The sequence below is a fragment of the Podarcis vaucheri genome (genome assembly GCF_965113315.1).
Source record: "Podarcis vaucheri genome assembly, chromosome: 10".
Taxonomy (NCBI): Eukaryota; Metazoa; Chordata; class Lepidosauria; order Squamata; family Lacertidae; genus Podarcis; species Podarcis vaucheri.
The window spans coordinates 41,034,192-41,047,994 of record NC_138748.1 but is presented as its reverse complement, the minus strand read 5'-3'; the positions used below and the strand labels follow the sequence as shown (position 1 = coordinate 41,047,994).

Below are 13,803 nucleotides of genomic sequence, written 5' to 3'. Positions count from 1 at the left end.
GGAATCCCTTTAAGGAGAGAGTCCATTAGATTCTGGAATATGCCTGGTGCCACGCTGACACCGAATTGCAGCCGCTTTACCTTAAATGCTCCTCTGTGCCTCTGCTGTGGCCTCATCCACAGGCAGCTGTTGATAGGCTTGGGCCAAGTCCAGCTTGCCAAAAAAAATTGACCCAGCCAGGGTGGCAAGGACATGGCTGACCACTGGCACTGGGTATACGTGGGCCGCGAGGGCCTTGTTTATGGTACATTTGTAGCCTGCACAGATGCGGACCGAGCCATTAGGCTTGATGGGTGTGATGATCGGGGTTTCCCAGGGGGCATTAGGCACAGGCTCCAGCACTCCTTACTCCACGAGCTGGTCCAATTCCTTGTCTATACGGGGTTTCAGGGCGAACGGGACCCAGCAGGCCTTGAGCCTCACAGGTCATACTGCGGGGTCAAGCTGTAGGGCAATGGGGGGCCGTATACTGTCCCAATTTCCCATTGAAAACCCCCAGAAATTCCTTGCATATGGCAGCCACATCCACTTGTAAGCTAGTGTGGTTCACCCCGGTGACAGCTAACCCCAGCGGTCCAAACCATGCCAATCCCAGTAAGCTAACGTAGGGCCTCTTGACCACAAGCAAGTCCAGTTGCTGCGTCCACCCTGAAGGTCCCCACCCCCATTGTGGGGACCTCACATTTCTGGAGGTCCCGGAGGGTGAGTGGGGCGGGCCTGAGTTTGGGACCGCCACTAGGTCATAGTTTCCTTAAGGTCCTTGCAGAGATTATGGACAGAGTTGAACCCGTGTCAAGCTCCATGCAGCACGGGGGCCCCTCTATCTGTACCTCTACATAAATTTTCTCTATGTTGGGTGGGGCAGCTGGTATACCTGGCAGTCTGTGATCTCTGTCGAGTTATCTTGGTGTGTTGGGCCCCGGGGCCTGGGGTTCTTGGATTGGTCATCTGATGCCTGGTGTCGGGTGGGCTGAGCCTGACACACCCGGGCAATGTGTCCCAATTTTCTGCACTGCCTGCACTCTGCAGGTCCTCCTCTCGTGACTCTCCCCGCAGTTTGCGCAGTTCCCTCCTTCTCATTGAGGCAGCTGTGGTCTGTGTGCTGCTTAAGTGCACCGCTGTACTCGGTGCACCTCCTCCCTGTCGGATCCTGAGTCGTTGGCAAAGTCTTTGTGGTGGACCCTCAGTTGCTCGGCAGCTTCAGTTGCCAGGGCCTCCTCTAGCGCAACCTGGAACGTTAGGTCCTTCTTGGCATAGAGGTGTCGTTGCAGCTTCTCATCCTTCAGGCCACCGATGAGGTGGTCACAAAGCATGTTCTCCAATTCTGAGAAGTTGCAGAACCGGGCGGCTTGGTGGAGGGAGGTCACAAACCCAGTTATGGTTTCCCCAGGGGCTTGCCGCTTTGCATAGAAGGCATTTCGAAGAGCCACCACCGAGGGCTCTATCTCTCTGTCAATCCCTGTACGGGCCACCACCGAGGGCTGTGGTGAGAAGTGCCCCTTCAGCCGTTCCATTATTGTTTTGTAAGGAACAGTAGCGACGTCTTCAGGCGCAAGGAGAGCCCGGGCAATTTCGAACGTCTCCTCTCCGCAGACACTGAAGAATATTGCTCTCTTCTTAGCGTCTTCTTCATCGGTGACCCCTTCGGCTTCTAGGAGGAAGGTGAAATGGGAGGCGTACGCTTCCCAGTCTCCGGATGCTGGGTTGAATGGCGAGAAGCTGCTTTTGGTTGCCATTCTGAGTTCCTTGGGTCCAGGAGCTGAAGCCTGGATACACGGTGCAAGGCAGCCGTGTGGCAGGTGGCGGTGCTTTGTGTGGTGGTCAGCTCAGCGGGATCCCACATTCATCGCCAGTGAAATATACTCAGAGTTGAGTGTGGATTTCATGCTCTTTATTTAGCTCATAGTAGTGAGGCGGGTGGCGCTGTGGGCTAAAGCCTCAACGCCTAGGGCTTGCCGATCGAAAGGTCGGCGGTTCGAATCCCCGCGGCGGGGTGCGCTCCCGCTGTTCGGTCCCAGCGCCTGCCCACCTAGCAGTTCGAAAGCACCCCCGGGTGCAAGTAGATAAATAGGTACCGCTTACCAGCGGGAAGGTAAACGGCGTTCCGTGTGCGGATCTGGCTCGCCAGAGCAGCGATGTCACGCTGGCCACGTGACCCGGAAGTGTCCCCGGACAGCGCTGGCCCCCGGCCAATAAATGTGAGATGGGCGCACAAACCCCACAGTCTGTCAAGACTGGCCCGTTCGGGCAGGGGTACCTTTACCTTTACCTTAGTGAGGAATGAAAGTTCCCTCGAAATGTCTGCTTTATATACATTATTTACACAATGGGCCCCACATGATTGGCTAATTCTGGGATTCTCCTGTAGGCCAATCAGGTTGCAGATTCACTTCCACCTGGAGTTGGATTGGGTGGCTCCTGCGGACCAATCAGACTACTGCATTCTGAATCCTATTGTTCTAGGACCAATCAGACTGCTGCAATTTGGATCCTATTCAACTCAGTACATAACACAACCTTAAAGTGTTATTCTAAAGTCTTATTCTGGAATACTTTTAAAATCTTCCCAAGCTACTTATTTTGGGCATGTGCTTGCCTTGCTATATTTAAGCAAAACCACGATTGCTAATTCCGCCCGAAAGCAACCTTGAAATCACACTGAGAATGGAGGCTGCAAAACATGCTTATTTTTCAATTAAGATAAGTTAACTGAAGAGAACGGCTTTGCCAAACAGACGCTCGACTCCCAGAACCGAACGAGTACACTTCATCCTTTCCCGCTACCCACCACGAGGCAGGCTGGGACTACACTTCCCAGCATCCTTTGCTTCTGGGTCCTCACATACAGGATTAGTCAAGGCAGCCTTACCCGGTTGTCATTATGTCAGAAGCATTCCGTTAGCACAGATTACGACTTTGTTTTGCAGCATAACAAGAGGAGTAGCTTCTGTCGTCTGAGGGAGCCTTCTGAGAATCAGCAGCGGGGTCCCTCGAGCCTAAGAAAGTGACACTTCTATCCCGGCGCTACCCAGGGGGCCCCTGCTCCTCTGGGGGCCTCTCGTCGACGACGGCGCTTAATGAAACGTCACGTCGTTCCGGTTTTTCAAAATGGCCGCGGTGTCGGCGGCAGTTCGCGTCCTGGGAGCTGCTCCTGCCTATCGGGGGGCTCCGGTCTCTTTCACCTTTACTTCGTAGGCTTGCTGGGCCGAGGCGCCCAAGAATTCTGCGATACTCCAAACTGGCCCTCGTTCGCATTCAAAATAAAATTAAAAATGAAGCCAAGCAAGGTATGTTAACGTGGTCTCTTACCGAGACTTAAAATTCGTTATTTCGGAGGCCAAGTATTATTACGCAGGCTCCAAGAACAGGAAACACCTCGGCAAGGGAAGATTTCGAGCCAGTTTATGTGCTGGAAACAAGCTTCTGGGATGCCAAGAACTCGCTCCGACAACAACGTTGGGTAAACACGACTTGTTTCCAAGTGAGGGGTTGGGGGGGGGGAGCTGCAATCAGCTAAAAGGTTTCCGCCATATTTTTGTATAGTAGATCTAATGCTAGCAATTAAGTTTTTGATATGGGAGCTGTTGCTCCCCCTCACGTGTTCTGTGTAAATTGCTGGGGGTTTTTAGACTAATGTATTGTGAATTAGATGTTATGAGTGCTTGTTACGAATTTTATGAGGCGCTTTAAATTCCAATTTTATTTGGTTGGTCTTTTTCAATTTTTAATCTAGGCCATCTTGGAATAGCATTAATCAAGAATTGTGGCAGATTTACTAAAACACTGGTCAGAAAATGGCGCACACACAAAACTTATTCTGCAGTCCTTTGAGCTGTGAATTTAACGCTGCCTTTTACTTGGTTTATGCTTATTTTATAATTTTTGGATTACTTTGTTACTCCGCTGGATGCACTGAAAAGTCATCCTGGGAATTTTCCACATTGAAGCGTGTTATATACAAGGGTTAAAATAAAGACTATGATTCTAATATTCTTTAAAGTTCACTTATGGATTTCAAATGTGTCCTTCCAACCATGTGGAATAAAAGCATTACAATGCTGTACGATCAGTGCAGTGGGCCCAACCCTCAACAAAGCTTAGACAATGCACTTCTTGAACTTCAGTCACATGACTCTCTGATTCAGCAAGCATTTTAAAGCAATGGCATTTCTAATTTCTTTTTAAAAAAATATTTTTAAAAAATATCATTGAATAGAAATTCTAATGATTAAACAATATATATTTTAAATAAAAAAATCATGTCTACTCAAAAGTCTTACTGATTTCAGTGGTTCCAGTTACAGATAGGTAGCCGTGTTGGTCTGCCATAGTCAAAATAAAAAGATTCCTTCCAGTAGCACCTTAAAGTATATCTGAAGAAGTGTGCATGCACACGACAGCTCATACCAAGAACTAACTTAGTTGGTCTTTAAGGTGCTACTGGAAGGAATCTTTTTATTTTGATTTCAGTGGTGCTAACTCCAACATAACTGGTTATTGGCTAGAAGCCTGAGTGTATTTATTAATTAAGCTGGTTCAGATTCTATATTGAGGGAGTCACAATAGGAAAGCCTTTGCTTTATGGCAAGAAAGAACAAGTGGTTATTTCTGGGGAACTTTATTTAGGTGATTAAAAACACTATTAAATTGGTTTATGTCATGTCAACATCACACAAAAATGTAAATTATTTTAGGCAGCACTATACAATAAAATAAGGGACAAGGGTGGTGCTGTGGCCTAAACCCACAGAGCCTAGGGCTTGCTGGTCAGAAGGTTGGCAGTTTGAATTCTCGCGATGGGGTGAGCTCCCATTGTTCAGTCCCAGCTCCTGCCCACCTAGCAGTTCGAAAGCACATCAAGTGCAAATAGATAAATAGAACCGTCAGGGGTACCTTTACCCTTATACAATAAAATAGAAGATTTAAACCAGTGCAAAGTTTATTGGAACTTCAGGTACCTCCATTTCAGGAGGCTTTCATTGAAAAGCGGTCAAAAACCTGATGGCATTGCCACTTCTCTGGCTGTATAGGTAACTCATATCCTTTATAACCAAAGCTGCTGTTCAAGCCCTTATACACTAGCAATATTTATTAGAAAAACACTGGCTCTGCAGTAATCACCTCGCATAGGAACATCAGAAGCAGATGTCCTGCACAACCCTCAGTGGGTTACAGCAGCATTAAAACCTCCAATCAAGGCCTTGAAGCAGGAACAGCCAAGTCAGAGCGGCTTCACCGGTGAACTTGTAAGCCAAATATATTGCTATCAAGAAGCAGGCTCTATTCAAGTATGTTACCATAGAAGACATGTACGTCAAAAGCCCTTCTTAAAATGAAGAGCTATATTTATTACCTGATGCTCTGGTAGTCCTAGCTTTGCTTTTTTCATTAGTGGTCAACATGTATAGTCCTATGATGCCATAGAAATGTTTTTATTGTGTACTGTGATTGTGTCTTTGTGTGCCTTTTGCACTGCTGCCCAATGTTCTATTTTCTACTACAATGCAGTCAAAGACCAAAAACTGAATGGCCATTGTCTATGTTTGCACTCCTATTCAATGCCCAAGGAAGAATTATCTACTTTAAGATATGAATATCTGCCTCCTTATACAGAAAGTCAACAAAAGTTGTTGAGTTTTGAGATGTCATTCACATCTACAGCAACTTTCATTAGAATTTTGTTCTGTAGAGGAAAAAAAGGCTATAATCCATCTAAATTTCTAAGCTAAAAACAAACTCAAGCCACATGTTTTCATGGAAGACAGCAAGATTAAGAAGGACAGCTAACAAGGTTTGTTTGCTCTCTAAACACTGCAGACTTACTAGCCCCAATTATTAGAGTGTTCTGCAAGTACAGTGACTCACTGAATTTGCCAGGGGTTAAGCAAATAGTTCCAAGATATTCAGGAGGACCCATTGGAGGCAGCCTGATGGCTATATAGATTTGATTCTTACCCTTGCCCTAGCTTTACTAGTCTTCCTTATCAGCGTGTGACCTTTAAAAGCCAGGGCATGAATTTCCTCCACTGTCAGAAACACATCCATCAAAATGGGGAAAAGGAACAAGAGGGATTCAGTAAAATGACTGCAAGCTTTCATAACATCATTCCTCTTCACCTCTCAAATCACTACTGGGTTCTTCTAGACTGAAATGTTTCAAAGTTTCTTCTTGCATCTGCTTTAAACACAATGCCTGTCTCAAATTTCTTCTAGGGTAGCAGATTCTTCTTAGGTTCTTGTACCCAGTTCTGCTAGGTAGAAAGATCAGAACCACCAGTTTGTTGACAGGGCCATGGTATGCAAATATTCTGTGTTGATGACATCACACTGGATGCTCCCACTCATCTTCTACTTCAAAACTAGGGTAAAGTAGAAATAGAAACACAGTGTTTCCATTCTGCAGTTGCTTTCTAAGGAGAGAAAAATGCACACACTGGCTTTTTCAATCTGGTAAATGCCCATCTTGTAGAAGTCTCTCCCTTTGGCTAACTGTTTGTCCACCAGGATAGGAGACCCAGACCAGGTTCACTGATAGATCCCTGCACAGAGAAAGAATATATGTTAGAATTTAGCACATGAAAATCTGGATTATCCATTTAATATGCAGTATTCTCTGAATTCTGAGTTTTTCATTCTGAGGTCACTTAGAGATCCTCACATACCCTTTCCTCACAATTATAAATACTTGAAAGAATAAGGTCTACATCCTATCACCAAGGATGTGACTACTTTTAGGTAGTGAAAGGATATTTCAAAAGCCTATGTAGAAAGGAGTAGTGTTAAATAGTTACCACTAGTGTGTAGGGGGCTTCCTTCTTCTGCACCTCCTCTGTGGCACTAGAGGTGGAGGGCTCTGCAGAGCTTGGGCCTGTTGGGGATGTGTCAATGAAAGTTTCATCAACCACCCGGAAACGGATTTCCTCTCCTGTATCCATATACAGGTCATGGGCTCCTTCTTCGGTCTCATATTCCCAAACCCATACTTGTTCTGCTTCATCACTGGGCACATAGAGAGTTAAGGCAACAGTGCGATAAGAAGGCATAGAAGTTCAAATTCAAGTATGAAATCCCTTTTCTGATATTGGCTCTCACAGCTTTTTAACTTAAGTACAGTACAAGTAAAATAATGCTAAATTAGATCACTCTCTACAGCAATGGAAAATTTTCTGCTGCAAATTATCCTAAATGCATTCTGGAAAATGCATTTCGCTGTCCCCTGTGCAAGGTTTTCACACAGACCACGCTAGATCTGCTAATAAATGTCTCTTATGTTATGCAGCAAGAAAATTGAATTCAATCCAGCAACTAACCACAGGTCTCAGGATGGAAACAAATAAGACATTTGATTTGGACTGCAGTTTCCCAAACCTTAACTGATCTCTTCCTATTAATGCCCTTCACACCACAGCCCTCAACCCAACTAATCTTTGGGTTGTATCCAATGTGCAAGTAGAAGGCAGCTTTGTGCAATGGATCTTTTTCTCTTCCCCTAGTTTCCACAAAGCTTCCCTACAGAGTCTGGGGGCCCTGTCAAACATTGAAGGCTGCGTCCATCCATGGCTACAGAGTTTGTGCCCGGGGAGGTTGCCTAAGATTAGGTGGAGGAATCTTGTGCTCTGCAACCCTGACCTCTTACACCTGCAGCACCAGATGACACAGCTCACAATGTCTGACAATTCCTCTCTAAATGAGCTTGGGTGGGGGGGCAGGGATGAGGGTAAATGAAAGATCCATTGTGAAAGTGTTGGATACACCCAATTTTTCAAAAAATATATGGATGCTTTCCTGAGCCTAGTGACTTAATGTTAATATTAGTCTAGCATTAAATAATAGACAATCTACTGGAACGTTTTGTAACATACTCATTGGGGGTTTTGCATTAAGTAAAAACAGACGCCATCTGAAGGGAAGTAGTTTTCATATTATACATCTTTAGACATCCAGCGTCACGGAGCTGTTTAGAGGATACAACTTGGCAGGTTGCTGTAGGGATTCTGGAGGAATGATGATGTCATCAAAGAACCCAAGTGAAACTACAAAAAAGAAGTTCAGATTAATAAAGAAGCAAGATGGATGCAATGCGACTCCTAGAATTTAAGCTTTCCCCATGTCATCACCTAGTGGCATGTCCAATAAGGAATCTGAACCTATGTCCAGCATTCTTTCCGCTATACTGTAAATTTAATAAATGCAGAATTGGAATATCCATCGGGACAATAAAGGAGAACAACTTTAAGCCTCAAATATGTTTTTCCACCTTTCATTCTATATTGACGTATTTTTATTTATTTATTTTTCAGAAAAGAAACTGAAGTTCAGTTCTTTTGGCAATGTTTTGCTGCTATTAAGGAGTGATTCCAAACATCTTAACCATAGTAATGTCAAACTTTATTAATAGAACAGTCTTTCTTTTGAGACATATCTACTGGTTATCTTGATATAATATTCTAGAATTCTAGACACCCACTGCAGTCCTACCCATAATATTCCTGTGATTATTTGGTGAATTACTAGTAAAAGTTAAAATTTACCCCGAACTCCTTCCAGGCTGCAGCCTTTTATTACTCCAACCAGAATTTCATCCAGAAAGGGGTGAAACACAACATACCGAAAATGCACTGAAAAAGAAAAAAGCAACACAATATGCTGCTTGAACAAGTCACGATTCCCTCCCTCCCTATGGATCGCTAAAATAGCAATCCAATACAGTGGACGATCGGGTTGCAAACATAATCTGTGCGGGAAGCACGCCTGCAACCCACAGCGTCGGGTCTGCGCGGGTTGCGATTTGGCACTTGTGCGCATGCGCAGAAACCCGGAAGTAACCCATTCTGGTACTTCTGGGTTCGCTGCGGTGCGCAACCCGAAGGGTCTGTAAGCCGAGGTATGACTGTACTAGCATTTTGCTATTTACTAGTTTCTGAAAAAACTTGGATAAATAATGAATGGGCTGAGCAGGCTCAAATACCACCATACAGTGGTACTCCCATTTCAAGCCAAAACCTCCTAAGTTTCAGTGACTGTTCCTACAATCACCAAAGCAAGTGTGGCAAAATGTTTGTAGTTGTTGTTTAACAGAAGCATAAGGGTTTTGTCTCTTTAAATAAATAAAGGACATGGCCTCCAATGGGAAGGTGTAAATGCAGGGCAGAACCAAAAGACCCAAAACCATGATACTGGCAAAACACGGGTGGGTGGAGTTGGCACTTGCTTCTGACCTCCTCTGCTTGACAAAATCCAGTATCTACACTCAGACATGCATACAGCTGGGTGTACAAGTGGAGACACTCATGTTTAGGGGTCTAAGAATTTCAAAATTGCCATGATCGCACATCATTAATTGCACCTCTCCATCTCCCAAAAACTGTCTTGAGAAATCCTAAGGAAAACTATGCTTTCAATCTATGCTTCTATGTCATTGCTCTAATGATGTGCATAGCATATCAGTCCAGTTTCTGGGCAGCTGTGTCAGCTTTTTGAGATTCTGCAAGCCTGGCAGACTGAAAATAGACTTGTTTTGATCGGTAACTAGAGCAAATAGGACAGTGCTGAGTGAACTGCAGCAGTAAGGGAAATGAAGATTAGAGTGGCCCTGTTTGCACCCAAGTGGTCTTTTAGATTTGTCTTGTCAGATATTAGATGTACAAGATAAATGAAGGTCAAGACACCAGCAGTTTCTAGAGTGAACAACTGAAATACACACTGGAAAAAGTCTTTCATTTTCCATAAGAAACTTATGAATTTTAAAAAATAGCAAAAGAAGTCAAGGAAAAGGATAACAAGTGTCATTTATGCAGGAGCATAAAGGTACATATTATGCACACTGCAAGTAATATACTGTCACCATTCCATGACTGATAAATCCATCAGCATTCTAAAGAACAACATTGTGATAAGTTGAGAATTTAAGACAGGGATCACCAACCTTTTTTGACCAATTGGCTCATTTTTAATTTTGAGAGCCCTGTTGGCACTAGTTACAAAATGGCTGCCATGGAGGGACACAGCATAACACAACATGGCTGCCATGTGGTGCGTGGGTAAAACACCCCCCGGCCGCCTCATGCTTACTATTGGAAATCAACTATGTCTTGCTAGACCTGATAGTTGAGACGCAGCTTTTAAAGGCACAAGAACCCAAATGTGAATCCAAAAACAAAGCCTAAGCCGCATCCAGCACCCACTTCCTTGGGATTGTCCCATTGTAAACTTGCTTCCAAAGTTGGCATATACACCGTGGTACTGGAAGCTATTTATACCATGATTTTTAATGTGTGCCTGCACATCAGATCCTACACAGGAGATATGTCTAAGCGATAGGCGTGACCAATAAAGTGACCACCTGTCAAAGTGGCTCATGGAGGGCTGGTCACTTCTGGATCTTCTACTCCTGCTGAAGTTGCTCCCCAACCCTGCCACAGGTCAACATATCATATTTCTATTTCTGCAGCCTAGATCATCAATATATAAACATGTAGAATAAGCCTACCTCCTTGAGAATATTAACAGGTAAGAAAATGTGGTACTGCAGCATGCCTAGTGTGTCACCACAACTCTTCTAAGGGATAGCAAGTTCTAAGGATTAAATGAAGTAAAAGGGACTTCTTCTGATGTCTGCCTATGAAGCAGTTCCCAAATGTATTTGCTACAGAAAGTATCTGTTGCTTTACCAGCAAAACGTAGATTCCCACATGAAGAAAATAGAGATCTTAAAGTACTGTAGTGCTGTCTACTCATGTTCATATTGCTTTAGGCACCTCTCTTAAATTTTGTGGTTGTCAACTCTCCTACCAATCCAAAGCGCTCATATTAAGAAGAATAAGAGGCAAACCTTTTGTATGTGATGCACCATCTCCTGGGAATATGTAGGAATCTTCCAGTTTTGTGATGTCGTAAAGGCAGATGCAGAGGCCAACATTATACACAACCTGTTTGGGGGTGGGGAAGGCAAAATCCGGAGAGCAATAAATTCCAGCAACTAGAGGAAATGTGTTAAGCCTTCCTGAAACAATATGCCAGAGTTTATGCACAAGGAAAGCTGTGCAGATGAACCAAACTGGTGAATTGATTCAAAATAATTGTTTAGCAGAAAATTATTTATACGTGCCGGCCTCAACTGGCAAAAGCAGTAGAGAAAGATGAGATAATTAAGAAGGAATTTGAGTGTGTTTCCTAAATGGATGCTCCACTTCCAGTTTCTACTTATTTTTTGCCTCCCATTTACTTTCCAGTCTTACACCACATTGCATCTCACTTGGATACTGAATTTAGACTGGTCAAAATCTGGTAGTTATTTTTCCATAGTTGTGCAAACTACTGTAGCCACTGCAATTACACCAGTTAAGTTATGTGATTTTGCATCATGCCTAGTATTACATGTGACATTATACTCTTTATTGACACTAAGCCACAGATGCTATTTTCAGTCAACAAACTGGTCTGTTTCTAAAAATCTTCACATTTACAATAGTTGCCCATTAAAAAACTTTAGTCAGCCGTCATGACCTACAACACTTAAGCTTTACCTTATTGGCTAACTTCTTATTCAACTCTTCAGTGATAGCGTCATTAAGCTTCCTTTCAAACTGCCATGGAGGAATCCGCACAGTATCTGTCATCTCCACTAACACAAACATGGTGGCCAACAAGAGTAAAGTTCCTGAAATAGGAAAAAAGAAGAGTCAGCAAGACAAATGTTCTTTTCTGCAATGATGGTTGTGACAGCAGGTGGTAACAGGAGGGGGAAAGATGCTGAAGTTTCTGTGACTGGCGGATCTTGTTCCATTGACCTAATCTGGTGTACATTTCAATTCCTTGTAAAAATCAATGGTTATTAAAGAATTTTGTAACCATTCTGAGCAAGCTAATTTGATTATGAATTACTGTATATCATCAGATTTTACATTACCGTAGTTATTTTTAACAGATTTTTTATTTGCCTATTTTCCAACCTTATTTGCTGGAAAATGTCTACTATCTGCAGTGTGCTGTGAAATATACTGTTTATCATAAAATAAGCCATGTTTTGTTACTTTAAGATACTTAATACCATTTTCTTAATACATGAACTCAAAAGTGGTATACCAAATAATACTGTCATAATTTAATAGGCTAAAATACATTCAATTAGGCTGAGAATTAAAATGGCAAACACAGAACTCTCATTTAAAGTACTAAGGCACATAAAAAGCTTTTCTATGAAGCATTCGAAAGCTCCTTGAGGAAGAGTTTCACATGACAGAACCAGAACAGATCGTGTGAATGATAACTTTGATCTTGATTTCATATCAGGATGTTTTTTTAAGACCAAAATGAAAGTAACCGTAATAAAAGCCCAGAAGCTAGTACAGGGGAGGAAAAGAGGGAGTGTGCTGGTGTAAGGCTTGATCTTGGCATAATGACCTATTTTATTAAGCAGAATTGTTATGTCCAAACTGGCCCTTGGAATCTCTTAAGATGTAAGGTAAAGGGACCCCTGACCATTAGGTCCAGTCGTGACCGACTCTGGGGTTGCGACGCTCATCTCGCTTTATTGGCTGAGGAAGCCGTCGTACAGCTTCCGGGTCATGGGGCCAGCACGACTAAGCCGCTTCTGGCGAACCAGAGCAACGCACGGAAATGCCATTTACCTTCCCGCCGGAGCGGTACCTATTTATCTACTTGCACTTAGGGGTGCTTTGTAATTACCATCAATTTGATAAGAAAAACATTTAGGTAAAAAAAGAAACACCATGGATTTCTGAGGTAAAACATTGGCGTGTTCTGGGTATGCACTCATATCTCACAGGCCCACACACCAAATTCAAGTGCATCTATATTATTTGCCCTGCAACATGCTCAGTTCTAAAACCAGCATGTTTCCATGCTTGGAGTACTGGACTAGGACTGTGGAGCTCTAGGTTCAAATCCTCACTGAGACATACAATTCACCAGATAATCATGGGTTACCCATTCTTAGCCTATAGCCTTCACAGTGTTGCTGCGAGCATAAGGGGTGGTGGGAAAGAGGGAAGGCCCATGTATGTTGACCTAAGTCAGATAACGATTACTGTATCTGACTGCAGACTGAGCATCGTGCACGTTTGGTTTTTCATTTCGTTGCACAGCACTAATTTGCAGAGTAGCAATCTCGCTGTCGGAAAGCTAGAACCCATTTACTCTAAAATGCACCTTTTGCACTACAGAAGTATAATCTGCCCGAATTTTCTCATGAAATGAGATGAAGTGCTTAGCACACGAAAACGTTAGCAGAAGAATGGTGTGCTTGAAGGCTAAGGCTTACCATGATCATGTGCATTAGGAAGGGAGCCCAATGAACCATGTGCGTGGCCAGGAGAAGAGCCGTCCTGGCTCTCCAGATCCTCCTCCTCCTCCCTTTCTTCCCCGTCAGAGGGATCCCCGGCACTCGCTAGCGGAGGAGCGGCGGCCAAGGCCTGAAAGCTCCCCTGCAAGCCTCCGCTCACTCGCAGCAGCCGAGCAGCCCCAGCCCTCGCGGCTCCACTCACCCGCCTCGCGTTCGCGGCTCCACGGCGACCAGCTGTCCGAGGGCAGCGGCAAGGTAAGCGCTCCTTCTATCAGAAGACCGGAGGGTCGCTGGCAACCGCGACCTTACACGGAAGACCGGACACCGTCTCTTGACCACGCGACGCAGACGTTTGCTAGAGGAAAATGCTGTTTTGCTTTTGCCCGGCGGCGCTTTATTCCGAGCGCGCATGCGCAAGAGCCCATAGGGCGACGGGGAGGAAACAGGAAGCCGCTAGAAGGCGCGTGATGGCGGGTGCAGGATTGTATAGGAAGCGTCCC

General features: G+C 44.2%; 1 protein-coding gene and 1 long non-coding RNA gene across 3 annotated transcripts; one reads left to right on the top strand and one right to left on the bottom strand.

Annotated features, from left to right (window-relative positions):
* Positions 1-3,058: 3,058 nt before the first annotated feature.
* On the top strand, positions 3,059-8,244 carry LOC309542200. Its single transcript, XR_014224146.1, has 2 exons — positions 3,059-3,786; positions 7,494-8,244. It is a non-coding gene; the product is annotated as an uncharacterized lncRNA (long non-coding RNA).
* POLR3H (RNA polymerase III subunit H) lies at positions 4,603-13,714 on the bottom strand. Of its 2 annotated transcripts, XR_014224145.1 has the most exons (8): positions 13,506-13,714; positions 11,526-11,659; positions 10,832-10,928; positions 8,532-8,618; positions 7,970-8,033; positions 6,792-6,999; positions 4,929-6,539; positions 4,603-4,731 (listed from the first exon to the last, which is right to left on the bottom strand). XR_014224145.1 is itself a non-coding variant. In XM_082240821.1 (7 exons), the coding sequence occupies exons 2-7, from the start codon at positions 11,634-11,636 to the stop codon at positions 6,486-6,488; spliced, it is 621 nt and encodes a 206-aa protein (XP_082096947.1). In that variant the 5' UTR covers positions 11,637-11,659; positions 13,506-13,714; the 3' UTR covers positions 4,922-6,485. The 2 variants fall into 2 exon arrangements, 1 of the variants encoding a protein (XP_082096947.1); XM_082240821.1 differs by lacking the exon at positions 4,603-4,731 and having other exon boundaries at positions 4,922-6,539.
* Positions 13,715-13,803: the final 89 nt, after the last annotated feature.